The 27,779-nt window shown below is 44.9% G+C and overlaps 1 protein-coding gene across 1 annotated transcript; it reads left to right on the top strand.

Moving 5' to 3' along the window:
- Window positions 1–505: 505 nt before the first annotated feature.
- On the top strand, window positions 506–27,735 carry LOC102089520 (pre-mRNA 3'-end-processing factor FIP1). Its single transcript, XM_065078048.1, has 16 exons — window positions 506–814; window positions 1,576–1,615; window positions 4,517–4,601; window positions 5,871–5,977; window positions 7,046–7,104; window positions 8,164–8,274; window positions 11,335–11,465; window positions 12,207–12,331; window positions 14,345–14,450; window positions 15,860–16,058; window positions 18,228–18,254; window positions 20,662–20,719; window positions 21,290–21,345; window positions 22,050–22,248; window positions 24,148–24,306; window positions 27,065–27,735. The coding sequence occupies exons 1-16, from the start codon at window positions 721–723 to the stop codon at window positions 27,195–27,197; spliced, it is 1,689 nt and encodes a 562-aa protein (XP_064934120.1). The 5' UTR covers window positions 506–720; the 3' UTR covers window positions 27,198–27,735.
- Window positions 27,736–27,779: the final 44 nt, after the last annotated feature.

Genomic DNA, 27,779 nt, shown 5'->3' with positions numbered 1-27,779 from the left:
CACCCTCACCATGAAGAAGTTTCTTCTCATATTTAAGTGGAACCTCCTGTGTTCCAGTTTGCACCCATTGCCCCTTGTCCTGTCACTGGTTGTCACCGAGAAGAGCCTGGCTCCATCCTCCTGACACTCACCCTTTCCATGCCGATAACCATGAAGTCACCCCTCAGTCTCCTCTTCCCCAGCTCCCTCAGCCTTTCCTCACACGGGACAGTGTCCCCGCTGTTCTGTTCGGGGCCGCGCGCCTGCCTTTCCCGCGCGCCTCAGGCACTGCCGCTCCCCTCGGCGCATGCGCCTTGGCGCCGCGCATGCGCCCCCGCCGGCCCGTCCTGCGCCGCGGCGCTCGTCCAAGGCCCGGTGTGCGGCGGCGCCTTTTGTACCGGCGGAGCGGCCGGCGCCAAGGCCCGGCAGCGGCCTCCGCTCCCGCGGCAGGGGGGTCTCGCCCTCCTCCGCGCCTCCCTTCCCCCCTCTCCGCCCGCAGGAGCCAAAGAAAGAGCAATGGCCTCGCCTTAGTGAGGCGGCCCGGCGGCTGCGGACCTCCCCGCCCCGTGCCGCCCGCAGCGGATGCGCGCCTCGCCTCAGGCCCCGGCGGGAGCCTAGCGGGGCCGCGGCCGCCGCCGCCGCTTCTCCTCCTCCTCCTCCCCCTCTTTCTCCTCCTGCGGGCGCGGGAGAGGGCGGGCAGCTCGGGCGCCCCGCTCCCCTCAGCCCCGCGGCGCGGCGGCCATGGCCACCGAGCTGGAGCCGCCGGCGGCTGGCGCTGTGCCGGGCGCGGCGGCGCTGGAGGCGGAGGAGGACGAGGAGCACTGGCTCTACGGGGGTAGGTACCGCCGGTCCCGGCCCCGGCTCGGGGCTGGGGGGCAGCGCGAAGCACCCGGCTGCCCGCAGCATCCCCCGCCCGAGGGGCCGCCCCCGGGCTGTTGGGGAGGGATGTGTCCCCAGCTGGTCCCGGTGTCCCCCGCCTCTGCCCCAGCCCAGCGGGATGCAGCCGGGAGGGGCCCGGCGCTTCAGCTGCTTTTGGTGGGGGGGGTGTGAGGAGGTTATTGTCCTTTTAGCAACACTGTGATGTAAAGCGGTTAAAGTGATGCTTTGTTACCATTTCAGTTTCTTAATCATCCAGGTCTTGTTAACCTGATTGATGCAGGTGAACCCCTGGCCTAACGGGGGTGTGTGTTGAGGAGAAAGTGCAGGACTCGATTTAAACATCTTTGTTCTCTTTGTAGACTTCCCAACAGAATACTCTTATATTTCTTCTTCCCCCGTATGTTAAAAAGTCTGTGAGGACCTTCACAACTGACTTCAGTTGCTTATGCAATGTTTGCCTTTACTGCTTCTGAGACTTAAAATGTGCATTTTGGATTTTATTCTGTGTCAGTGGTGTGACACTTCACTACTACAGAGAGGTTTTGCTTGTTAGTTTTTTCAGTTGCTCTATTTCCAGGTAAACTTTGAAAAGAGAACATTGGGGTTATAGTGTCTCAGTGATACTAGGTATTTCTCTAGCAGTGGTGTATTTTGTGCTTAAATTTAGCTTGTTTTCTTTCACTTGAATAATTTACTTTTTTATTATTGTTTTTGCAGACGACACCACTGGTAAGCAAGAAGATGGACCAATTTCTGGGTGAGTCCAGAGACTGTTTATTCATTATAACAGTAAATGCTCCTCAGAAGATCAAGCCACATTAAGCGTAGCTTCATGAATGCTTTAAACCCGTCCAGAAACAGGAGCCAATCCTTTTCCTATCCCATGGGGTCTTCCCCAGGCACTACGCTTGGGCTGGCACAGCATTTATGGATTTGGAAGGTGAACCTGTATCAGTCAACTTATTTGGCTTCAAACTAACTTTTAAGTCCTTTTTGCCTCTCCCAATTAGTTTTAAATCAGACGTGTCTTCCAGTTTAATTCTCTGGAAAAAACGGTGCTTTGAGGATTGGCCTTTGTGCTGAGCTGGCGTTGGTAAAACTGCAGCCTGTGCTTTAGCCTGGAAAAGCTAAAAACCTTGAGCCTAGGTTAAATTCTCAACATGATCAACAAATTATAGGAGATTTATGAAGTATGGGATTTGGGTGAGACTTTCAGATAAAAGCATTGGGGACAACTCAATGATCAGTTTTGCTTTCTGTGTCTGGAAAGTATTGTCTGTTCTTAATCATAACACCCACATATTTGTAGCAGTGTGTTTTGTACCAGAAGAGTTTTCTCTCAGCAGAGATACTATCTGCTTGCCATCTTTAAATGTAACAACGGTTTTCAGAAGGCTCGATCTTCACTGGACTTCAGTGTGCTCAGCACCTTCAAAAGTTCAGTTTAATATTTATTGTCCTTTAAGTTCATAGGGAATTCAGTATCTGGAATTTCTGAGATTATTATGGATACTGTGCTACTTGGATACTTGTTCAAACACAACTTTTAGACAGACTTGGTGAATTTTTACCTAAAACCATGAAATTACCTTTGTGAGAAGTATGAGCTTTTGGTTTAGATAGAAGTTTACTGCTAACTTGCATAAATCTATTGTTCCTTGTCACTTCCATCTGAATGTAATTTGCCTTTACAAGCAGGATTAAAAATCTGAATTTCCAGCAACTGTCTCCTCTAACTGCAAGATGCACAAAGGAAAAGTATTAGTGGTTGTGCTAACTCTCCTTTATTTATTAGTTTTTTCCCCTTTTTGCCCAATGAGAATCTTCTTAAATGAAGAACTTTGGGCTCTTTTAAGAAAAATGACTTTTTGTTTGCTATGTTGTTGACAGCTGCAGCTCCAGAGATACATTGCTGGCCTGTCCAGAGTATTTGTCTCTACCTGTGAGGCAGAAATCAGTGCAGCATGGGATGCAGTGGCCGTTAACATCCCTTAGCCTAAAGGATGCCTTAATACCAGCAGTCTGTGCAGGATGCTGTGACATCAGCGATGCACAGGGTTCTGTTGGCTTTCTGGGGAAATTAAATAGCTGCGACGTTTTTTTGCCTGCAGATGATGGCTGTGGACCTGTCAGATTGTTCATTCCTGGGAAGCAAACAGGTTAGGGAAGGACTGTTACTTAGCAAATGTTTCTTTGAACTCCGATTCACAAATTTTAATGCACACCCACAGATACTTCATGTGACTTGAAGCTGAAGGTAATACTTGTCACTCTTCCTTAATTCAGTCATCTTGGATTCTTAAGAGAATTCTGGGGTTGAGGTCAATGTTACGAGTTGCTTGGATTTGGCAAACAAAATGCAACAGGTTTTGGAGCCATCTGTGAGATTTTTTTCCATTGGTGCATCTTTTGGTCCTTATGTAATTGCATATGTGTGCAGCTTTGAAATACTTTTAGAGGGTGATTGTTCCCTTAGATGTCTTGGCTAAGTTTTAAAACTTAAAGTGTCTTCACCTGCCACCTCTGGAACTTCGTGAAGATGGGACCTGTGCTTCCTTGGTTAGCTGCTGAACCTTCATCTCTTCTTTTTGATCTTGGCTTGATTGTCGAATGTCTTTATATATGGGGCTTTTCTAATGTGGGAGCTTCAGTAACTGCTCACACTGTTCCTGTTCGTTTGTTCTTTTTTTTAATGCTCAGTAGCTGCTTTGTGAGTTGCCTCATGTGATCTTTCGGCTTACTTGTTTGGTGTCTCTCTTTCTTGCCACCTCTGAAATGGCTTTAATCTGACCAGTGTTTGGATTCTGTTAGGGGCCATGTATGTTTACTTTTTAAAATAATCTCTGTACATTTATCCAACGTGGGGTTTTAAATTAATAGCAATGTCTTCACAAAGTACTGGTGCTGTATTTGGTTTCCTGGGCATGGTCTATTCTAATTGTCTCTTTTGAAAAGACAGAATTATTTGGAAGTTCTACTAGGTTTTACCTGCAACATTAGAGAAAAGTGTTCTCTCTTTGTATTTTAGTTTTGTAACACTTAGCATACTTGTTTCTATCATGTGTATACCAGTTTGACTTTCTTGCTTGGCTAATGGCAATAAACAATGTTAACATCTGTATACAAGCTCTTTAATTGGAGGTAAATTTGAACTTGACCATTGTTGCATCTGGACTAATTTGTAATGAATGAGAAGACTGGGTGGATAATTATGTCTTCTCTTCTTTGAATTTTAACTGTTCATTAATGTAAGCCATTTGTAGAAACATTAAAATCACTTTTTCTTCATTTCTGTGGGTCAGATGGCCTGACTGCTTACTAAATATATGTATAATTATTAGCATCCTTAAGGAAAAAGTGAAGTTTTGCTTATTATGGTCTATTCGTATCAGTTGTGATTGTGCTGAACCACAGCTGAAAGCTTTGGCTCATTTACAAGCTCTTTGCAAGCGCTAAACTGATTCTTTCCAGCAAAAGCAAAGCCAAGCAAGGATGATTAATTTGTTATCATATAGTTGAGCTAACTGCCAGCAGAATAAACACACTACATGAATAAAGCCATTATATGAAAGTCACCTGGACGAATGCTTTAGAAATGTTTATAGGTGAACCTATAGATTGGGCTTGTCCACTTAATTTTATCTGTCACATTTCCTAGACATGCAGAACCCTCTCATCCTTTGCAAGACACTCCTCAGGAGAACCGACCCGTCAACACTGAAGACCGAGAGATGTCACAACATGTACGTGTTCCACTGCAAATGGTAGATGTAGTTATTTTTGTGCTTCTCAATACTCGTGGGTAAAAAGATGTAAGTGTAAAGACACTGGTACTGCCCAGTACGTTACATTTGTACTGTAGGAGTGTGCTGGTAGTTCCCAGTGGTAACTACAGCCATGGGCTTCTCAGCCAACCTTGTGTGAACCCAAATTTAAGTGTTGCTTCTGCCCACTGAAGAGGCAGATGAAGGAGGGTCTCTGGCTCTACAGTCTGGCAGGAAAAGCAGAATGTGATGTTACTTCCAGCTCAGTATTTAGTGTGACTTCTTGAGGGTCAGTAAAATATGGGAAACACTGGGATCGAAAGCCCAAAGTGCTGGGAATCAGTTTTGATTCGGCCTCAGACCTTTTAGAATGCAATCTAGTGGCTCAGTGTTGAAGGAGGAGGAAGAAGCTTGCTTTTCCACCCCCTCTTCCTCCAGGCTTTTTGGTGGGTTTTTCTGTCACTGTGGAATGTTGAGAGGGCTCATGCAGAGTTCTGACAAACCCATGTGCCGTGGAAAAGGAGGAAGGGCTACGGGAACACCTTCCTCGTGCCCTTTTGTAGCAGTGAGGTGTTAATCCAGCTCATGCATCTTGCAGAACTGCTCTGCTGGATATCTGGAAAGCTTCCTCTGCTTTTCTGCCACAGCAGTGGTGCTGCGCTGGAGTTGAATCGGCAGCTGTAAAGTTCTTATGTAAAGTGAGTTGGGGACCAAGTGTGCTAAATAAGCCAAGCCGAGCTCCTACCACAGAAGTTGTGGTGAGAAAATAGTTGCTCCAGGGTTCTCTAGGTGAAGCCTGGTGGATATGTATTGGTGATTTTTATTTGTGGTTGTATATTTTCACCACAGACCTGTGAAGGAGATGTGTCAGAAAAGCCCTAGCTCTTTCAAAAAGAGTAGCGGAGAGGAACTGTGGGACATGATGACATTCTTAGAACCGAGTTAAACCTTCCCTATCTTCGCAAATCTTATCCTGATTATTGTGTAGGGTCACTTCTTCAAAGGACACAGCAGTTTCTTTGTGGGCACCTGTCTATTTATGTTGAAAGCTGGTTAATTCCATGGTTTTTGCCTCCAGACACAACTTTTTATAGCCTTGGAGTGTAGTAGAAAGTTACATCCTTATATCAGAATCATTCTTTCTAATAGTCCTTTATCATACAAGCTTTGTAAGGTTTGGCTTTCCGTCCTGGGAAATTTAGCAACGGTACGTATTAATGAGCTCCTGTGTGCTTTTGTTGTTGCTAGGCCCTTCCAAGCGGTGAAGATGATGAAGATGACAGCGATAGCGACAGTGATGATGATGACGTGAAAGTTACTATCGGCAACATTAAAACAGGAGCACCATCGTACATGTACGTATTGCTGATTATGGTGCTGATTTTTGATCTGAGGTGGCTCTAGGGGGTTTGGGATTGAACATGGGGACAAGAACCGATCTGTCTTCTGAGAGCAATGGGAGTAATGGCTAGAACACCAGAATGGGATTGGAAGCTGATGGGCAGCTCTATCCTGCAATTGCTTGTTGGAGAATCCATCTGTAAAATAGGAACGGTAATTCATGGGTCTGCTATTGGAAAATTAAGCAAATAATTAATGTGCTTTATTGGCAAAATCAAAGGTGGGAAGTTACATTTAACTTATCTGTGAAAACGTAAAGAACCAAAATCTGTATCGATGAGAATTTGCCTAAGTGGTGAATTTACTGATTTTCAGCTGTCTGATTTTTTTGTGATTCGGCACTGGTGAGGCTGGATTTGCAAACCAGGAAATTGTCACCAGCTTAAAATTGTACTTCATTTGCATTGAATAAAAATAAGAAGACAGCATTTTTGCTTGCTGCTAGCAGCCCTTCTCTTAAGGAAATGCCTTAGTGTGCTTTGCAGCATATTCTAATTTTTCCACTTTACAGATAATTCCCTTCTCTTGTTGTAGAGGTGGTTTCAGTCTGATGGATTACTCCGAGTAGCAATGCTCCATCCGTTAGCAGCTTGCTAGATTTTGCAGCCATCCTTTTTGAAATCTGCTTCTCCTACCTTTCTCTCCTCATTCTGTGATCTATGTGCAGCTGTGATTCCATGTTGCTCAGTTCCATTTAAATAGTAAGTATGTTCCTGGGCAGCATGGTAACTACGACTCTTAGAAATAACCTTTTCCTTCATGCTCAAGACAATCCTCTCGTGTTCTGTTGTCGGTCAGTAAGTGTGTTCGCTGGGTTTCTGTAGGGTTAGAGAAACTCATGTGACAATGAATCTCACTTTTAAGATGTTGAGACTTAATATTAAAAATGGTAGAGAGGCATGAACAAACCTAAGTGAACTAAGCACCTTCTGAAGGATGTCAGGGCTTGAATATATTTTGCATGAAAACCTTCAACCAAGTAATTTGTTCAAATACCAACGTAGTGATTCTTTTCCATGTAGGGGAACTCCTATGAATCTAAACTTAAAAACGGGTAGAGGCTATGGAGCATCTGCTTCAGGTATTTCTGTTATTTTTACCCTTTACCTTTTGCAGTATTTCACTTAGCTGGCACTGACAGCTGGAGCAGCTGCAAATCTTGGTTTCTCTTTGGAAGGGTATCAAATAAGTGCATCTTACTTAAACTAGGAATAGTAAGTGCGTTTCCTAAAGACAAGCACTGCTAGGACAGTCTGGGGCTCCAGGATGCAATGGAATGATTTGATTACCCATCACTGAACAAATGCATTAAAATTCTATTTAAACTAGAAAACAAACAAACAAACAAACATAGATTCTTACTTTTATGGTAAAAACACAGAGTATTTCTAAACTATATTGTGCACTGGAGCTAAACATTCTAAATTGTCTGGAGAAGAACTTTATGGTCGGTAGACAGAGCTGCTTGCAGTGTAAGGTACTAAAAGAAGCAAACTCTGTGGTTGAGTATCACGTAAACATAGTTCTGCAGATGACATTTTTCCCCACCATTCAGTTTCATTTATACTGTATATTGTGACTTGGATTCTGTCCTTCCTCATATGTGAGGCTGTCCTTTCATGGGCTTCATAGACTTCTTCCATTGATTTCTTTATGCAAATGACTTATCCTCTGATTGGGAAAGTAAGACCAATTCCCCTTGAAGATTCTGTACTCAACACATTTTTGCTGACTCCAGTTAGCACACAATCCACTCCAGACTGATCCTGGAAAAGTCTCTTTACCATGAAAAAATGTGTGTATATTTGGAGGGAAAAATAAATATTTTGCATGAGGATTTTTTTGTTTTCATTTGTGGTAAATTTCCTGCATGCTCTAATAATTTATTCTGTCTGTCTAGTAGCAATCTGGGTTGAAATGTGCTTCTCTGCTATTCAACTGCAAGTGCTGTATACCCTGGCTATTCATTTATAGAGTGACTGAAGTAGTTCTTAATAAGTTGATTGTGGTTACCTGTGTGCTATAAAGCCAGCAATTAATTCACAGTAGTGCTTTCTTTTTGACTGGAGTAATTTACTCAGCAAATTAGTGGATTAAAGGCATTGCATTAAAAGTAGTAACGGTTTCTCTCTCTCCAAAGCCAAGTTGCAACCTAAAGGTATTGACTTAGATGCCGCAGGGAATATAAATGGATTGCCTGTTATAGAAGTGGATTTAGATTCATTTGAAGACAAACCATGGAGGAAACCAGGTGGGGCCTCACATTTTCTTGTGGTAAATATTTGCTGTAGTTTTAGTTGTCTCTTTTTCATTTCACATGTAATTTTTGTCCATTTATTGCTGCAAGGGAACAGGGAAGTCAGAACAATTACCGCTCAGCCTCTGCTTGTCTAGATAATCAATGACACTTACTTATTGACCAAGCCGTGCTTCTGCCTAAAATTGGGTTACCTCTACTTTATTAATTTAACTTCCCTAAAGGGAGCAACTTTTTTTCTTTTTAATATTCTATTTTATTAATTCCCTAGTTCCAGAAAACACTGCACTGATACCAATACGATAACGTTTGTTGGCTTTAAAGTCAACTGAGTAGGATGAAGATTTGGCTGTTGATGATGTGTGGTTGCCTCTTCATGTGCAGCAGCTTGTTCTCTTTCGCCATGGCCAAGTTCGGTCATCCCCATGCACCCTTCTCATCTGTGTCCCAGGGATGTCCACTCTTCTGCAGGAGAATACTCCTTGCAGAGGGCAGCGATGGTGGGAATTACCATATGAGCACGTGTTATCATAGGAAAGTTGCCTTTTTGTCTTGAATTCTCCTGCTGCAAACAATGGAATAAAAGGAGGGAAAACACTGTCTACTCTGACAAGGAAGGCTAGGATTTTTCTTTTAGAAAAGCTACATTACCTAATGTTCAGCTAGATGCTGCCCTTGGGTCCACAACTATGAGTGAGCAGTCCCCACTTATTTCTTCTGGACGGTATTGTCTAGACTGTGTCCAGACAATTAGTACTTTGCACAGCAGTTTTTAATATATACATAGTCTCTTTTGTCTTCCTGATTAGTATTGGGGGATTTCTGTTAATACTCCAAAGCAGCTCTTAGGTGACAGCTGTAGGATGCTAGAAATAAACGTGTGTTTTTCATCCAAACTTGATACAAAAGTAAATGAAGGAACCAGAGATCCAAATTTCTGCTGTGCTACTCTCATGAAATGTTCTATGGTAAAATGTTAACTGAAGCAAAAAGTCCACTTGCCTCTTCTTAGAAAGAATTCTTCCCCCCGTTAGCCCCTGTACTTTCTTTGTCTTTCAGAAATATTGCCATGCTAAGTAGTGCTTTTAGGTTGTCTGTGGAGTGGTTTTGTTATATGTTGCCCACCTGACATGAAAGGCATCAGAGTACCTCACAGTGCTATTATAATAACTACGTCGATGTGACATGATGTCAAACCAGCACTAAAACACTCTGTGATGAAGTGTAGATAGTATGGACATAATATAAAGCATAGCCTTTTATTTGCAGGGGATTTGCCATTGATTAGGAAGTGAGAAAGAGGGGGCTATGAAGAAAATAAGTTAGAAGGAAAATAATGAAGTGAAATTTAGAGATAAAGCGTGGAAATCATTGTCATGCTGACATCTTTGCACCAAAATGAAGCCAGCTGGCCTTAAAACAATGTTGGAATACAAATAGAGGGAAGACATCTGCAGAGGTGTGGTCTGTAAGTTTATTTTAGATGTCAAGTATGTTGTTACACAGCAGCCTTTCAGGTTTATATCCTGTACAGTTAATTGTTTGGCAAGCTGGTATCTCTTTTAGGTGAGGGAGAGGAAGAAGAAATACGGTGTGGAAGAACTGACAGAGGGATGAAATACAGGCTGATAAAATAGATATGTAAATGCCATGTTGCTGAGTCTGTGGTGAAATTTGCATATTTGGGTGGTACAACAGGAAGAGTGGCCTGCACAGGAGATAAACTTAAACCTTGCTGTAGAGATCCAGGCTCAGCATGGTCAGAGTGTTTTGCTTAGTGCTTATGTTTCAGTTCCCTGTTTTAGAATCGGTCTGTCTAGGAATACCTGTGTCCAGCGTAGGGCGACGAAGATGATTAGGGAGTGGAGCACCTCCCTTATGAAGAAAGGCTGAGGGAGCTGGGTCTCTTTAGTTTGGAGAAGAGGAGACTAAGGGGGAACCTCATTAATGTTTATAAATACATAAAGGGCGAGTGCCATGAGGATGGAGCCAGGCTCTTCTCGGTGGCAAACAACGATAGGACAAGGGGTAATGGGATCAAGCTGGAACACAAGAGGTTCCGCTTAAATATGAGAAGAAACTTCTTCTCAGTGAGGGTGACAGACACTGGAACAGGCTGCCCAGGGAGGTTGTGGAGTCTCCTTCTCTGGAGACATTAAAAACCCGCCTGGACATGTTCCTGTGCGACCTCACCTGGGCGTTCCTGCTCCAGCAGGGGGATTGGACTAGATGATCTTTTGAGGTCCCTTCCAATCCCAAACATACTGTGATACTGTGAGGGGAATGTTTGCGGGACACCATGGCAGGGCTGGGAGATGCCCCATGCTGCTCCCTATTGTGAGGGATGCCTCACAGTGTTAGCTGCAGCTGTGTTTCTCCCTCTACATCTACATTTTCATGGCAAGCAGTTTGCAGCTGCCTCTCTTATTCAGAAGTGCTCCTGCTGAACTGGCATTTCACAGAAGACTGTCAAAGCTGGATGACAAACTTGGAAGGCTATAGTTGGAATCATGGCTGAACTGTAGTTACTTGTCTAGTCTGAGATGTATCAATAAAAAAACTTCCACTTTAGCCCTGTTTCACAATGGGGTGAGTCCCAGAATCTCTTCTCAAAACAGCAGAGGCAGTGATGGTCAGGAGAGGAACGTGTTGGCTTAACACCGCCAAGAAAAGGGTTCTGTGGCACCATCCCATTTTTCTGGTGGTACCTAGAACCATCATTCCCGTGCTCTTGTCAGCACTCAACTCATTTGGACAATTGCAAGAAGCCAGTCTGAAAAAATCTGGTTGGTGGATAAGTGGTTGCAAGCATCTCTTTTAACAGCCTGTGTACGTGCTGTATTCTAAGTCCCAAATGGTCCCACTGCTGTTCAGGGTATAGTCCCCCTCCCACCAAAAGATGCAGCCGTCTCTGCTGTGGCACACAGTGGCTTTCTGACAGAATGAAGAGTAAGCTGTGCTCTCTGGAAGATTTTTGTATTCTTAAGCAGTTAAAGGACAATTTGAGAACGCACATCTGCTAGAATCTATGTTAACTTCTACTCCCTTTGTCAGGTGCTGATCTTTCTGATTATTTTAACTATGGATTCAATGAAGAAACATGGAAAGCTTATTGTGAAAAGCAGCGACGGCTTCAACTTGGACTGGATCCTGCTCCTCCCATCAGCACTGAAAATAAAATCACGGTAGGTGACCTGTTACTCCTGCATATGGCTATGATAAAACTGGGACTTAGTCTCATCTCTGTGATTATAAAACAATAAGAGCAGAAGATACTTAACTGTTCTGTGTTCTTTCAGTGATGAGAAGTACAAAAATATATCTTTAAGAATTAAATCTCTCTGCTAAAAATCTTTTCTTTACAGAACAAACAGTTCCAACTGCCTGGCAGGTTTGAACCACCACAATAGCAAGACTTGAGTGAATTTCCAGTTGACTTGGAGGCCACCCAGCTATAGGTCCTGTGGATGTGAGAGGTGCAGAGAGGGGAGCTGGGCATCCATGGCTGTTTTTCTTGTTGCTATTGTCTGTTGCGGTTGTGTGGCTGCCTTTTGTGCTTGGAGGCGGCTTTGACCATCAGCCTTTGCAGGAGTCCATCAGGTGGCCAACAGTGCTTAATCAGAACTTCAGCCAATGAGTCAGCACAACAAATATTAATATTTCCAGTTTTGATTTCAGGACTAAATGAAAAAGGTTATGAGATTATTAAACTTTTGGACTTCTAGCAGCAGACAGCAGGCTGAGGCTGAATAGTCAGCTAGTATACAGAAATATCTGCTGCCTCGACTGAAGAATAGATCGCTTGTTTGCGTGTGCCCTCTGATTGTTCTTCAAAGGAGCCCTTTTCCTTTGCTGAGAGTTAACCTTTGATGCTACATTCAGTTGAAAGAGCATTAAACCTATGTGTTATGTATTTCCATCTGTAGGTTCAGCAAGGAAGAACAGGAAATGCTGAAAAAGAAGTGGAAAACAACATCATCAAAACAGAATTCAAAACAGACTTCCTGGCTCTGGTGGGAGGACGCATGAAGGCTGGGCCTCCTCCTAACAGGTAAGAGATGGTGCAGGCATGAAGCCTGGCTGCGCTGTGCTTTTCACAGGGGTAGCTGGGATCCCCCCGGGCCACCTTTGAATCTCCTTGAGCCTGAAACAAAAGCAGCTTTTTAATTTTACAGGAAGCTATTGTGGTCTTTAGCAGAGGGTTGTGCAACCCCTACCTACCCATTTACCTCTTCTCGGTGATGTCCTCAGTATAGTTCTGCACAGGGAGGGAAACTTATCTCCCAGCTCAAGGGGTGAGCCTCTGGGCTTACAAAAAACCTCAGCTTTGGGGGCTTATGTTGCTGGTTGCTTATGCTTACTTGGCTTATTCTTACTCCCACGATGGAAATCTTTGTCTCCTGAAGCAGAAGTGGATTACATTTTTGGCAGCTGATAAGAGGAGCTATTGGTTTCTGAACCTGCATGCTGAATTGCTTGGTGCATGCTGATTAGTTATATTTTCCTGTGAGAGAGAGGATCCACAAGGCTGGACAAAGCAAAACAATTGAGTCATTTTGATTGGCAGCCTCTGCTGGGAAAACTGCTTTGTCCTTATAACACTGATGGTTTTTTTATCAAAAGCTTCAGAAAACCAAAATTATGTGAAACCAGAAGAGCCAGAGCTTTAGGGTCTGTGTGTTTCTATTGCTTTATTCACATTACATCTTCTGCACACCTGTCTTGCAGAAATCAGTCTAGCATTCCAACTTTCCACTTTGTCTGAGAGAGAACCAGCTATATGCTTCATTACAAGCTTTAAAGCTGTGTTTAGTCTGTTTGCATTTAAGCATTTTGCTGGCATTTCTGTCCCCCTTTGTAGTACCATGAGATCAGTCAGGTTTGTTTCCAGCTGTTATGTGTATCTTCTGAGATTTTTGAAAATGTACACCACTGCAAATGAAGCTGATGCTGTTGTAACTATACACCATTTTTGCCCGTTTTAACTCGCAGTCTGGTTTTGAAAATAGTGACGCACAAGAAAGACTCTGTTCCTGCAGCAGAGCGTTTAGTCAGGACCAGAACAAGTATCTTTATACACTGCAGCAGCATCAAAAACACAGACTTAGCAATGGGTTGTTTGGGTTGAGGTTTTTCTTCTTAAAGTGAGCAGATTGCAGCGAGAAATCTTGCCAACTAGCCAGCATTTTTATATCCACTTTGTCTAAATTTCCTACTGAGACGGAAAATTCTGCAGTCTGACTTGGAAAGGTGATGACGTTTTTCTGTCCTAACTGCAGGAAAACATGTCTGAGGCCCTACTTACACAAATCAATTGTTGCGTGACTATAAGATGAGGGATTCTTAAATTTCAGTTGAGAGTGCTTCTCTCTCTCACAAACCTTTACTTGTGACCCTACAATGAGCTCCTATAAAAATGTTCTTCCCCGAAGAGTGACCTGAATATGCAGATAAAAGAACATGAAAATTGTAGGTTCTGTGACTGATTTCTTGGCTACATCAACATTATTTTTTTTCAAGGATCTAGCCTTGATTTCACTGAAGACAGTGGAAAAACTTTTGACTTTATTAGAAACAGAGTAGACCCCAGGGAGGTGGGCTGGAAAGTGTCTGAGAATCTGATTTGTGAATAACTCCAGTGGTATCAGCCACACTTGGGAGATTGGACAGAAAGTAGGAAAAATCTGGGCCGATAACATTAAAGGCTTCATGTATTCTGCACTTTCATGGAGCCTGATGTGGGAATGATTATTCAAATCTGGAGCGTGAGTAAAGGATTTCAGCGTGGAACCAGAGTGTGCAATCCCATTTATTAAACCCGTTTGTGGGGATTCTTTGGAGCATGTTTCTGGGTGTCAAGAGAGACCTAACTCACCCCTGCTGACAGAGCTCTGGTTGCTCTAAAGTGGAAAATGACTTCTCTGCCTCTTGTCCAGTTTGAGTGCTGCCTCTAGAGATTTGGCCCTAGAGGAAAAGAATGTACAAAAGAAGTCTGTGTAGTAGTGGGGAAGACTGTTCCTTCTAGTGTTTTTGAGCCTAAAAAGATGCCTCTACTTTATACCAGGAAGCTGGGCGGAACAATTGATGTGATCGGTGGCCAGGCAGGCACAATTAGGAGAGTAGAAGGAAGACGTCGTGATAAGCACGCTTCTGAGGAAAACCCCATTCAGGTAAACGTTTTGTGCCCTCTTGACAAATTTCTCCTTTTATTGCACTTCTAGTGACCCCTGAGCAAACATCTGTGCATTCCTGACCTCCCACAACACTGTTTCTGCCTGCAGAGCAGTAGGTAGTTTATCAACCCCATAGAGGCATATGCATGTATCATTCCCTTCTGCAGAATGAATTAATCTCTGTGTTAAAAGCTCTTTCTTGCGAGGAGCTGGGGATTATCTTTTAAAGTCTAGCCTTCCCATCAGAATGGTGAGGCCCAAGCTCCTTTTCTCATCAGCTCTCCCAAAGTATCCCTTGGGGCGTGTAGCTGGGAGGCTCTTACATGGGTTATTCCCTTCTCCTCCACTGTTGGATTGAAATCTCCAGTCCTGCAGTGGAGGACTTCAACCTGGGGCTTGTGTTTCTTTTTACTGTAAAATAACATTTAGTCTAAGCATCGTTAGGTGCAGCCCATGCTTCAGACTTCAGGTTACTGGATCTTGTCCCTTATAAAAGCCTGGGGTTTAAAGCTGGACTTGGTTCTGATCTTGCACGTCCAGTGTATGACCATAATGTTATGGTTGGGTTCCAGGTAGGAAGATGCTCTATGGAGGCTTTGAGGACCATCTGCCGAGAACTCTAAACCACCTTCCTCCTACCAGCCACCCCTAATTCACCAAAGGAAACCCAAATATGGAACCATTCCCCTCTCTAGACACAAATCCTGGTTTTGTTATCACATGTGTTTATGTGGTCTGTTTATTTTTTTAGTGGTCCGTTTTCCAAATTTTGCCAATGATGGCCCAAAAAAAGAGTTTGCCTAAGAGAAAGCATTTGCTGGGAAATGGTTGTTGTTCCTCCCACTTACAGACTTGGATAACCTGTTATTTCCAGGTCATTCTGATATGTGCATATTTTTATTTCCTTCAGTAGTAGTGGGTATGTGATATGCTTTTGTCAGAGAGGTGTGAATCTGGTCTTCCTTTGCCCTACGTAGGCACAATCTAGACCAGAGTTTGGCCTCTTGCTGCCCTCAGGAGAGATGAATTTGGTTTAAAAAAGGAAGCACTACTGTGTCACCCTCAAATATGGCAGCTTTTAATCTGGAGCCTCTATCAGTAGCCGTTCTGTGACCAAAATATGTTTGTAGCAGTGAACTGTCAGCTGCCTTGCCCAGTTGTCTGACAGCTAGAATCTCTTCTCACTGCTCTTCTGCATAAGAGAAGATGCCTTGCTGAGTGTATTGATTACTTTGATCAGCCTTCCTTCCTTCCCAAAAGATGTTATTCCAGCATAGCCTGGCCTTTCCACGTCTCCCCATGCTGCCTCTTTTGGCAATATGCTCCCTTTATGCCAGCACGGTGAGGTCCTCGCAGCAGGAGCGAAGAGATTAAGATGCTCTCTTCTCGTTTCTCTGCTTTCTAAGGTCCTTGGAGACCACGGCAGTAAACCACAACCCCCCCAGCAGCCCCAGCAGCCATCACAGCCCCAACAGCCACCTCAGCAACAGCCGTTCGCTCCACCAGCAGGCCCACCGCCTCCCCCGCTCGCTGGGCCACCTCCACCGCACTTCCTCCACCCTCCTCCGCCCGTTACTTCTGTGCCACCTCCCCTGCATCCGCCAGGTACGTGTTCACGCAGCAAGATACAGCAGTCTGAGCCTGCAAGTTAGGACGTCCCAGGCTTGGTGCAAATCAAAGGTTTAATGGTTAAATGCGATGGGACGGTCAGTCAGTCAGGTAACAGGTCCTTAGGCCTGGCCAATATTTGTTGAGTGTCTCCATCAGCCTACTTAACATTTGCCATTGAATACTTAAAAAATGACAGCTGTTCCTTGAAAAAAAAACCCTCTAGGTTTTGTTTACATGAGAGAGCCTTTGGGTGCTACTGATCATTTGCTTTATTGATAAGTGTAGTGAAAGGGGTTCCTGTTGATCTGTGGAGGAAGCTGAGAATGCAGGAGTTGCCATCCTGTGTCACACCAGTGGGCTGGTTGGTTCAGAATCCTGCATGGTTACAGCTGATTCCAGATGTTTCAAGGGTCATGCTGGAATTGGCAATTCCGCAACAGCAGTTCTAACAAGCAACTTTCCTCTTAATCCACCTCAGTTCTTGGTTGGTTTATGCCTTGAAATACCACAATTCGTGTCTCTCCGTGTTTGTTTCTGTGCGTTTTATTGTACCAACTGCCACTGCAGGATGATTCTTACTGCTCTGACAGAGGCTAGTGTCCAGTGCAGACGTTAGAGCTGTGCTTTGTTTTAAAAGCAAAATATATATATAACATAAATTAGGGCTTTACTGTGCTTTTCTAGCCCTTTGGGTGTGGTCAGCCCTCAGCATTTGCAAGTTTGTGCGCTCTTATTAATAGCCAGATGGGTTTGTACTGTGGTAAGAGCACATGGTGCTTGAGAAGCCACTGTCGAGTCCTGTCTTTGCAGGGATCCCCTTTGCCCCTGCACTTAGAGACTGAGTCCTGGAACCCAGTGAGATAGCTGAGGCAAAATTCCTAATGTTCTTCTTTATTGTCTTGAGCATCATGTTACAGAACGGTTTGATCGTCTCATCTGTGCATGTAAAACCCAAGTTTCCAGGAAGTTTCTGAATGCATCTGCACCATGGAGGCCAGTAGTGCTCCTGGGCTCCAGGCAGTTCAGGGCAATCAATACTGGTGGAGAGAACAAAGAATTTTCCAACTGAAAGCGGCAAATATGCTTTCTCTGAGAGACTGCAAATAATAAGATGTAGGCATTAACACCTCGTGAATGCATAGAACTTTCCATTTAGCTATAGCTTTATTCAGCATGACTGTAGATAAAAGAAGCATCAAGCAATCGTTGGAGTTTAAAGAACATTTTTAAAATAAGTACCAAGGCCTCATATTTGTTCTGAAACTCTTTTATTTTCAGGGAATACTGCTTAGTTTAATTGTATTGATTCATGCAGAGCATTTTCCGGGGGCATAGGGTCATTTTTTCTCTTGACCCTTTTCAGTGCACGTTAACAGACGTAGTGGCCGCAGCGTAAGACACCTTTTTCTGTCTTCACTTCCTAAGCCTGGGCATCTTCTGATCCAGCCTGAGCCATGTCTGTGCCTCTGTTGCTCCTGGCTTCACTTGTACATCGAGGCTGAAGCAGAGGCCACACTCTAAGATCTTCCCTGGTCCTGAGGGAGCAGCCAGACTTGTGAGAAGTCACCAGGAGCACCTCATGCAGTATTTTGCCCTGGTAGAAGATACAGAATAAAAAATATAGTCAAGGCTTTTAATCTGAGGAGGATTATTACTGCGGTAGTTTCTGGTGGACATTGGTAGCTTTTCCTCCTGCCTTTCATTGAAATGATTGGCAAAATCAAGATAAATTGTTCACTCGTTCTTTTGGTTGTTGACCAGAGTGTCTGATTTCACTATGCAGTTATGATTGACATTAAAAAAGAAATGGACAGGCAAAAGGACACCCTGGCATCTGCAGCAGGTTCTCCTCTCCAGCTCCTTTGGTTGTTTTGAAGGCCAAATCAATTGTTTCTGTTGTTGACACTAGGAAAAAAGAATTCTCTGGTGTAAGAAAGCGCTAACATTTTGAATTAAAATATAAAAGTAAAGAGATCACCATTTGGGTAAATGATATTGTTTATTGGCTAATTACTGCTTAACAGTACCAGTTTTTCTGCTGGTCCGTTTGCTCAAATATGTGAAGTTTATTCAAAAGTGTGCTTTTAGGTTTAGCTTCAGTTACAGAGATTACACCTTTACCTGTTGTGCTCACTTGTGTTGCTTGCTTTGTTATTTCCGTAGGTCTGCCACCGCCCGGTCCTATTCCAGGTAGGTCTTCACTTGAGCTTAATAACAGCAGTGATTGTGGGTGTGCAGGTGGCCATGTCTGAGCATTTGGATTAAGTCACACAACATAGGATGACACCAAGACCCATTTAGAGCATAGTTAATTGAAGGGTAATAAACTCCAGTGCAGCGTTGAACTCCAGCTGCTTATCTTATATTCTGGACCTGAATATAAATCTGCAGGGTTTCTTAATACTATCCTGTTTCGTCTCTGAAGACCAATCTAGAAAGTGAAATGGAGAGCTTCAGATGGCAACAGCCACTTAATGGGTTTTGAAATGGTTTAGTTCTTGTTATGGCATTTGCACAGTGGAAGTCCGAGTGACGAATTGATGCTTTGTGGAGGAATTTTGGAGTGTGAGACTGAGCAGAACAAATGCCATTTCCATCAGAAGCTTTTGCTCCCTGGTGTGCAATGAAGATGGTGAATAGTAATAGAAAAATCTAACAACCAATCTTGTGCATAAGTTAAGAGCCCCACTAATTCAGAGCTGCTATAAAGCTGAGTTTCCTCTAGCTGTAACTTTTTTTTGTCTATTGGAAACTTTGCCTACTCCAGGGGACACAGATTTCACTGTTTGTGTAGCGGACTGGAGTGATAGCTCTGAGCAGATGCTGTACATCTGAAAAGCCAAGGCTGACGGTGACCGCGTACGTGCAGTCAGGCCACTGTCTCTGTCTTATACTGTATATTTGATTCATGTATTTGCAAAATGTCTGCACCCAAAGCACTTTGGACTCGGTGTGCTTGTCCTCACCATGTGTCAGACGTGTTGGACTTGATTCACAGCTTTTGCGTCCGTACATTTGTATTCATGCTCTGCCCCAGGCTTCCCAAATGGAAGTATGGAAAACCTATACTGGGCTGTCCCTCAGATGGACAAAATTCCTGTGTTTGTTAAAATGTCACTTTTCATACTTCTCGTAATGTACAATAATATTGTAATAAACTTGGATTTAGAAGAAATACGTCGTAGTGAAACCGGATGCAAAGTGCTATTGATTGCAGACATTGCAGCGCCCAGTTGCAAGTGCATTTAGACTAAAGTAATTTGGGAGGAGCGAGGTGGACGAAATGACCAGGCTGTTGCAAAGAACTTCAGGTAACTGGGTTGGAAAGGGAAATGAAGGAGAATACCTGCTAATTATGGTGATGATCCATCACCATTAGAGTTAGGTGCTTATAACAGTAGCACTTTGAAATACTTGCGCTTGATGAGCAAGTGTGACTGAAATGCTCTAGGCGTTGCATTTTATTGGAAGATCTTAGGAAAAAAGGACCAAACAAAAGCATCCAAGAGTGAGAGGTGTCCCCCAGCTGGTTTGCAGCACAGATCTCCACCAGCTGAGCTGGAGACTTCAGCTTACCTCTTTTTGCAGTGAGACGCTTCTAGGGTGAGGTTCTCCTGACCCATTTGAGGTGTTCCCAGCAAGAGGTGATGAATTGGCCCAAAGTTTCATTGACTCTGCTGGCTCAGTCTCCATTGACTGGAACCTGGAGCTGCCAGCTTTAATGTAAATGACCACAGTTAGTCAGTTGTCTCCTTTATATCAGTATAGTTTGCTTCTTTTCTTTTGTTTAATAATGAAAAGAGGAATTTTTATGCAAACTCAAGCCAATGGGTGTTCTTGTTGGCATTGGTAACTGCCTATAGAAATAATGGTTGCTTATAGTTATTGATCCAAGTTTCAGAAGTTTTGGTAGGAGCAATTAGCACATACTTCTCACTTGCGCATTGGTCAGGGTTGAGGACTTTAGTTTCCAAGGCTTTTGTCACTTCTGGAAGTGGCCCTCATAAACTTCTGCTTAATTCTGCTTTCTGAAGATACGGCCTTGTGATTTTGTATAACAACTCTTCATGCATTTGACATTGGGCCCATTTTTATAGTGTCAGACCTTTCAGACAGCTCTCTGCATCATTAGTGATGTGTCTTCTCATGATTTTTAAACGGATATGTGCTCAGATGATTGGCTTTCTTCAAAAATCAGGTGACTGCTATGTTATGTGCTTTGTAAGAGACAAAGGTACTCACTTCAGTCAACGGAGCAATGTGTCCACAACGCAAGAACCAGATTTTTCTGTCTTCCCTAGGACCATAAGGGTTAATGTTTAGTCCTTAATGCCTCTTATGTTTATGATGAATAAGCCAAAATAGAAAGTAGTTCTTCCTTTATTTTCCTTTCCATGCCCCTACAGAACTAACACAGCTGTAGGGTTTTAATTTTGGTAAGAAATACAAGCCTGAAGGAAAATTATTCCCTTTCAAACAGGGCCTTGTTTAGACTCAAAAGATGCTTTAACTGCTTTTAACCATGAACAGCAACAAAATCTTGTTCCTTCATGTCGAACAGTGAGATCTCTGTGCTGACTTATGCTTCTGTGTCTAGGGTTGTTCCCGCCTCCGCTGGCACCACCACCAGCTCTCCTTATTCCAACCTTGGATGGGTAAGACCACACCTGGGCCGAGCCATGGGCAGAGCTGCTCTGTAGCGAGGAAGGGTGGAGGACAGGTCTAAAATCAGAGCCAGTAACTCAGTCTGGTCATGGCTTGGGGCGGGGAGTGAGAGCAGAGTCCATGGGGAATCCTCTGTGCATTTACCTTGATTTGTCACGTTCATGACACTGGAAGGAGTCAATAAAATCTAGGTGTGTGCTTAGGTCTAGTGCAGAGTAGTTGATACATGTTGTGTTACTCCAGATGTTTTCTCTGAAGGTTCTCCAGGTACTCTGTAAGCACTGGTGGTTTCCCAGGAAGCCTGCCTGATGTGCAAAGGGAGGGGTGAAGGGGAGAAGTGACTGAGTTACAGCTGTTTCAGAAGCTGTGGCAAAGCAAGTGTACCTGCATGCACTTCCAGTAGTTTGCGGTGTGAAGTGACAGAGCTTCACTGAAACTGCAGCTTTCCCATGAGGATGTTCCACAGACCTTCAGAAAAAATGGGGTGAACTTGCAGCACAGACGTACCTGCAAGTGGTCACTGATGGTAGTGACTTGCATCCTTTTTTCTCTCTCCAAAGCCAGCCAGCCAGCTACAACAACAGGCAGCCTCCTCCGTTTGGCTACAACTCCGCAGGTGAGCACTGAAGATAACAAACTGCTTATGTCTCTGTTCTCTGGTGTTTGGTAGTTCAGGCTTTTCTTAAGCTGATGGACATAGAATCATATCATAGAATCATAGAATAGTTTGGGTTGGAGGGGACCTTAAAGATCACCTTGTTCCAAGCTCCTGCCATGGGTAGGGACACCCCCCACCAGACCAGGTCTCTCAGAGCCCTGTCCAGCCTGGCCTGGAACACTTCCCAGGATGAAGCATCCACAGCTTCTCTGGGCAGCCTGTGCCAGGGCCTCAACACCCTTGTGGTGAAAACTTTCTTCCTTATATCTCATGTATATCTCCCCTCTTTCAGTTTAAAGCTGTTAACCCCTTCTCCTGTCACTACATGCACTTGTAAAAAGTCCCTCTCCAGCTTATATAGAGAGCAAGAGCTGTGGGAGTGCATAGCGCTTGCGTTTACAGGCTGTGTAAGGGGCTGGGGAGATTTTGCAGTGATGTCTGTAATTATCTGGTCTTGCTTGCTTCTTCTGCAGGGAAGAGGTGTCCATGTGTTCTTAGCAAACTGCTGCAAGTAAAAAGGGAGAGTGAGGACAGAAGGGAGCTGGGCCCTTGTTGACTCCTTGGGTTCAGCTGTATCTCCAGAGAGTATCTTTGAAAAGGGAGGGACAGAAAGGATGCTCTGAATGCTCCAGATGAACAAGAATTCCGCTCTCTTGCTGCAGATTCAGGTTTCATCAGCTACCCGCCCATCTCCACGTCCCACACGCCCTGGGTGACGACGGTGGACAAAGGCACAAGCAGTTCCAGCAGCAGCCATTGGGAGTACTCGGGCTCCAGGCGCGAGAGGGAGCGGGAACGTGAGCGGGAGAGGGAACGGGAGAGAGACCGAGACCGCACTCCGACCACCAGTGAATACAACAAGTGAGTGCTGGTTTTTGTCACCTTCTGCTCCCAGCTACCCAGTAGGGAGCTCTAACCTTGCCCTGGAGCACAAGGTGTTTGGTCAAGGAATGGGATTCTACCAGTTTAATTTTCTGAAATGTCTGGGGAAGAGATACTTTGGATCAATAACTAGAGGATAAACTAGGAGCCAGTGTCACTGGCTGGCTTCCCATGTCTGCTTTTTTGTTTAAATCCAGCAGAACCAGTTACTCTTGCTCTCCCACCTGTAATATGAGGCCAGTAAATGAAATAGCCCCTCTCTGTTTACTTGGTACTTCACAGCTCAGTGTGAAACATCAGCCAGAGAAGCTGCTGCTTCTTGTCTTCTAAATGCAACTGTCAGATCAAAGGAAAAACCACCCCTGCTTTGCTCTTCTCTCCTGGAGAGGCTTTCAGGGCAAGGAGTGCCATTCACCAGGAGTCAGCCACTAACTGGAAATCCTTAACCAGGCGTTTCTGCCGGTGCTGCTGGGGACAACCACCTCAGTAGGAACTGGCCGGCTCTGAGGCGACAGCAGCGCTGGGAGCACTGGGGAAAGGAGGCTTTTGGCCTCCCGGTGTTGACCTAGAGAGCTAAAGTGAAGGCTGGCTGCAAAGACTCTTCCTAACCCATCACTTTTTTGTTCCGCACAGGCAGCGTCGGTGTTTTGCAGGCATCAGGCTCAGAAATACTGACAGTCATTCAAAACATGATCAGAATGTGCATTCCTGGCAGAGGGCTGCTGCCTGCTGGGGAACTTCCCAGCCCAGGGAGTGAGCAAATAGGGCAACATTTTCCTAACCTTTTTGTTTCCTCCCTTAATTTTCTTTTCCCTTAAGAGTTTGTGGGCACTGTGGGTGGAAGGGGGAGGAACAGAAGACAAACTTGGTACAGTTTGAAGAGCTCAGACTCCCATACTTCCTCAGCAAGCCCACACTTAGTCCTGTGATCAGCTCTCCTGAGCACGTTGTTGGCATTTCTGGGTGCTTTCGAGCACACTGACCTCTGAGATCCTGCTTGCCAAAGCTGTGCTCAGTGGAGTCTTGTGGAGCACTCCCAGATGATTGATAATGGACGTTACTTACCTAGCTTGCTTCCATGAGCATTAGGAAGATGTTTCAGGCTTCCATTCTCTCAGAATTTGAATATTGTTTCCCACAGTGGGACTTGATAGCCCTTTAGATTTTGACTTTCAGAAATTGATTAGGGACTGTGGGATGTAGAGGGGAGTGTGGGCTGTATCTGAATTTGGGGTACATCATGCCCGCTCCTGAGTGTGGGTTGAATGAGGTGCAGGTAGTTGGGTATAGGCAGAGAGACCGTGTCAGCTATACTCACAATTTGAGTTTTTGAACTTGTGGGAAATAAAATATTCCCTTAATGTAACAAGTTGTCTGGGACAATAGTGCAGTGAGGTGACGTGCAGCACCAGGGGAGGCAGAATGATGAGAGGACCGTGTTTCTGTTGGTTTTAAACAAGGTAGCTGGATGTCTTGGACCTATTCCAGACGGATTGTGCGGGTGAAAGCCCTGAGACGTTGGCCACATGCCTGCTGCTAAGGTACTGCCTTAGCAAATCTGCAGAACAAATATTGTAAACCCTTGACTCGAGAGGCCAGGAGAAAACCATGATAACTCAACTGTTTTGGCTTATGTAATAGGCAAGTTACTTCACTGTGGTTAGAAACTGGGATTGGGTTGCAGTTTGGGTTCAAAAAGCAGCAGCAGCTTATTGTTACAGATGTTTCCAAGAGCACCACGAACACCTCAACCTGTTGATTGAATAAGAGATTTTGTTGGTGAGGAGTGGGGTTCTACAGTCCCGTAAACATGGCTCTTGACATTCAGGTCCACAAGTGGTGTGTTCCTCTGCCTCACTTTTCCTTTCTCTTCTCCAGCGATGATGAACGATACCGCTACTACAGCCGGGAGCGCAGCTACGACTTCGAGCGTGACTACCGCCGGAGTCGAGATCGCAGCAGGGAGCGAGAGGATCGTCACCGGGAGCGCAGGCACAGGGACAAGGAGGAGAGCAGCAAACATAAGTCTTCGAGGCGGTAAGAGCTATCTAGGGCTGAACTGGGCTGGTGATGGGAACACAGCTGCAGATGAGAAGGTTGATGTTCTCGGGGTGAACTGTCACCCCAGGTCATACTCGCTTCCTGTGATCTGCTCGTGTCCCAAGATGTGACGCCCAGACAGAGCAAGCGCTCTTGGGCGCGTGACCTGGGCAGGAGGCAGAACTGTGTAACAGGGAGAGAAGTCCTTGGTGTTTGTAAACTCTTAGTAAGGCAGCTGGCAGGATGTCAAATTGCTGCCAAGAAAATTGCAGCACTGATTGGAAAAGGAGAGGTTAACCTGTGCTAAACATCACATTGGAACAGCATAGCTCCCACTGTTAAGAAATTACACCCAAAGCAAAAAACAAAACCATAACAGAAGCATCAGCTTTCAGTATTAAATGTTCTTGAGCAGAAGAGCTTTCTTCAGCCTGTAATCTGAAATTTCCTCTTGGAGCAGGAGGCTGAGCACTGCATGATCAGAGCTCCGTGCCCAGTGCTTCCAAGTGAGGTTGATGAGGACCTGGAGAAAGGTGAAACCCTTTTGGAGCAGAGCAGAATGTTCTAAAATCCCAGCTTTTCTGGAGAAAATGTGCTTGCTACACTTGATCTTCCTGTGAGAGCATTTCTCTAGCAAAGTACCAGCTCTGCTCTCAGATGTGAAGCAGTGCTTGTTTGCTGGGTCACTTTACATCCTGGCTATCACTTGGGCAGACTAGCTCGTTTTTTTGGTGCTTCAGCTTACTTCATCCTTTTAAATGACATTCATGTCAGCTCTGTAAGTAAGTACCCTTATTTTGAAATTAGTATCAGAAAATCTCCTGTGTAGTGACAGGAGGCAGGAGGCTGTTCTCATCCTTAAGGAGATGAGTAAGTTTTTCAAGGACAAGCTTGTTGCTGAAGGGTTGGAAACAAAGTGATGGGAAGAAAGACCAGAACCAAAGTCAAAATGGAATACGAAACAAATGGCAGCTGAACTGATCCCAGACTAACAAGCCAACAGCTTTCGGGGTTATTTCCCAGCTTCCTCTGCTCAGAGTTGAAATCTGGTGTTAGATACCTGACTGCATGAACAGGGTGGAGATCAAAGTGTCAGAATCCGCTTGAGAGCTTGATTTACAGAACTGGGCTGTTGTGAGGGGCGGGAAGGAGCTACTTTTCCTCTGCTCCTTAAATCACGCACAGCTGCTCTCTGTCTTGCTCAAAAGGGTAGGATGGGAAGTGTTCGTTACCTCAACCAAATGGAGCAATACTTTCTGTTCAAGGCCACTTCCAGTGCATTCAGAGTCCCTGCTTGAAGCACGATGAGGTTTGAGCCCATTTAAGGCATTTGCAGGGAGATGAAAGGGTTTCCTTGTTTCCAGTCGATTGCAAATTGAGCAGTCTGAAGGAAATCACTGACGCTTGTTTAAATATTAAAGGACAGTCGCATTGCTCAAGCATAAGCCACCGCCACGTTGCTGTCCACAAGGTGGCTGAAGGTGCTGAGGAGACGCAGCAGCCTTTTTCTTTTTTCTATTTTAATGACTATGAAACTATTTATTAAACAAGTCAGGAAAGTACTCGAAGCCAGGAGCTTTTCAGGCAGGGCTCCAGTGGTTCAGCCAGTCAGGTGTCTCTGCTGCCAAACTGGTCTCCCAGCTGTGCTAAGAATTTGTCTCTACATCTGATTCTTTTCCCCAATCACGGAGCTGAGTGTCTGCACTGCGTCCGTCTTCCTGTGATAAATTTAATCTACTTTTTCTTCTACTCTCTGCTCTGTTTTAATTCTGCCACCTTCGCATCACTGTCTGCTCTGGAGACCTCACTTGGTTATCAACCTGTGAGGAAAAATAATGGCATGTTTGAGAAGCAGCAGCAAATCTCTTCCCAGGAGGGGCCAAGGACCAGAGTGAGCAAAACCAGAGCTCCCGCTTTCCCCGTGTCCCTGAGGGGAGACAGATGTGGATCCCGGGCTGTGGGGGGCACAGCTGGCTGCAGTGGGGGGCACAGCTGGCTGCAGTGGGGGGCACACACAACCTCAGTGCAGTACTTCTGGCTGGGATTTCTCCTGCATTGGCAGAAATGCTGTCTAAACATTCACATATACATGCTGTATAAACATCCACAACCATCCAGCTGCATCTGGAAAACAGTTCTGGGTGAGGAGATAGAGGAGTTTTAAAGCACAAAAGTAATGAAGTGCCAAGTCATTTATGCATAAGCAGAAGTAGAAGCAGGACTTGCCTCCCACTAGGAAACTCACATTTCTCTAGCTGCAGTGATCCTGGGGACCCAGGGATTCCTTAAGATGCTTAGAGGAGTGAAGCCTTCAAACACCGCTGGGATTGAGGACTCTTCCCCCTCTCAGCAGCCTCACTTTTTCACATTAAAGCTTGAGATGTGACCAGATCATTAGAGCTCCCTTAGGAGTGGGGAAGGACACAGAGATGTTGCTTATAAAAACTATCCAAAAATTATTCTGACAGCAGTCTGTCTGGTGTGCCGCCTGCCCAGACTGCTGTGCAGAAGCCACCTCCAGCCGTTTGCATCACCTGCCTTCAGTTCAGCATGTTTGATACCACATAAACACGACGAAGCGTTTCAATGGCACCGTGATGCCCTCAGCACTTGTGAGATCGCTCCTGTTTATCGGAGACCAAAGCGCTCTGTCCCCGTGTGTGTCGTGGAGCCGGTGCGGCTGGGTCTCTCTGGCATTGCTGCGCTGACGCGGGCTCCGGTGTCACTTTCTTCCCCCCTTTCTCCCCCCCTGCAGCAAGCAGCACGAGAGCGAGGAGGGGGAGAGTCATCGGCGTCACAAGCACAAAAAGAACAAGCGCAGCAAAGAGGAGAAAGAGGCCAGCGAGGACGGCGCCCAGGAGGGAGAGGAGCAGGATGCCAAGGAGTAACCCCAGCCCAGCGTCAGCCCTCGGGAGGAGCCCACTCCTTTTGAACCAGCCCGCCGTTGGTGATGGTTTGGTTTGGGGGTTGTTTTTCTTTATTTGTTGTTTTTTCTCCAAGGGAAGAGAAGCCGCTGCCTCCAGGTGAGCAGTGAAGCAGGTGGCGTCGCTTTGAGAGCTGAGGCTGCACATGCAGTTAAACTTATTTTATTTTTATTTTCTTTTTTGATACGAGACAAAATACAGCAGTACTAGTACACAAAGCACTGAGCTACTCTACTCATAAACATCCCTAGGGAGAACTTTGTTGTATCAGATCCTATGGTTTCTGATGGAAGATGGCTTCAGCTGAAACTAACACATTTAGGTCATAGTTTTTGCTTATTTTTTGGTCATCATCATTCCGTTTTGAAAAATAGGACAGTAAGTGCGACTTGAAATTTATTGTCCAAAGAGAAGTGTGATTTAGATCCTGAGAGCCAGCTTAGAGTCTGGTTAGTAGTAGTGAAGAGTCTCATCCCCAAATAAATTTCTTTATAGCTACAAACACGTTTTGTGGTTTCTCCGCGGGCAGCCCGTGAGGAGCAGCTG

This window comes from Columba livia, chromosome 12, assembly GCF_036013475.1.
Source record: "Columba livia isolate bColLiv1 breed racing homer chromosome 12, bColLiv1.pat.W.v2, whole genome shotgun sequence".
Taxonomy (NCBI): Eukaryota; Metazoa; Chordata; class Aves; order Columbiformes; family Columbidae; genus Columba; species Columba livia.
Note: the sequence above shows the minus strand (reverse complement) of the source record. Positions and strands in the feature narration are given on the sequence as shown.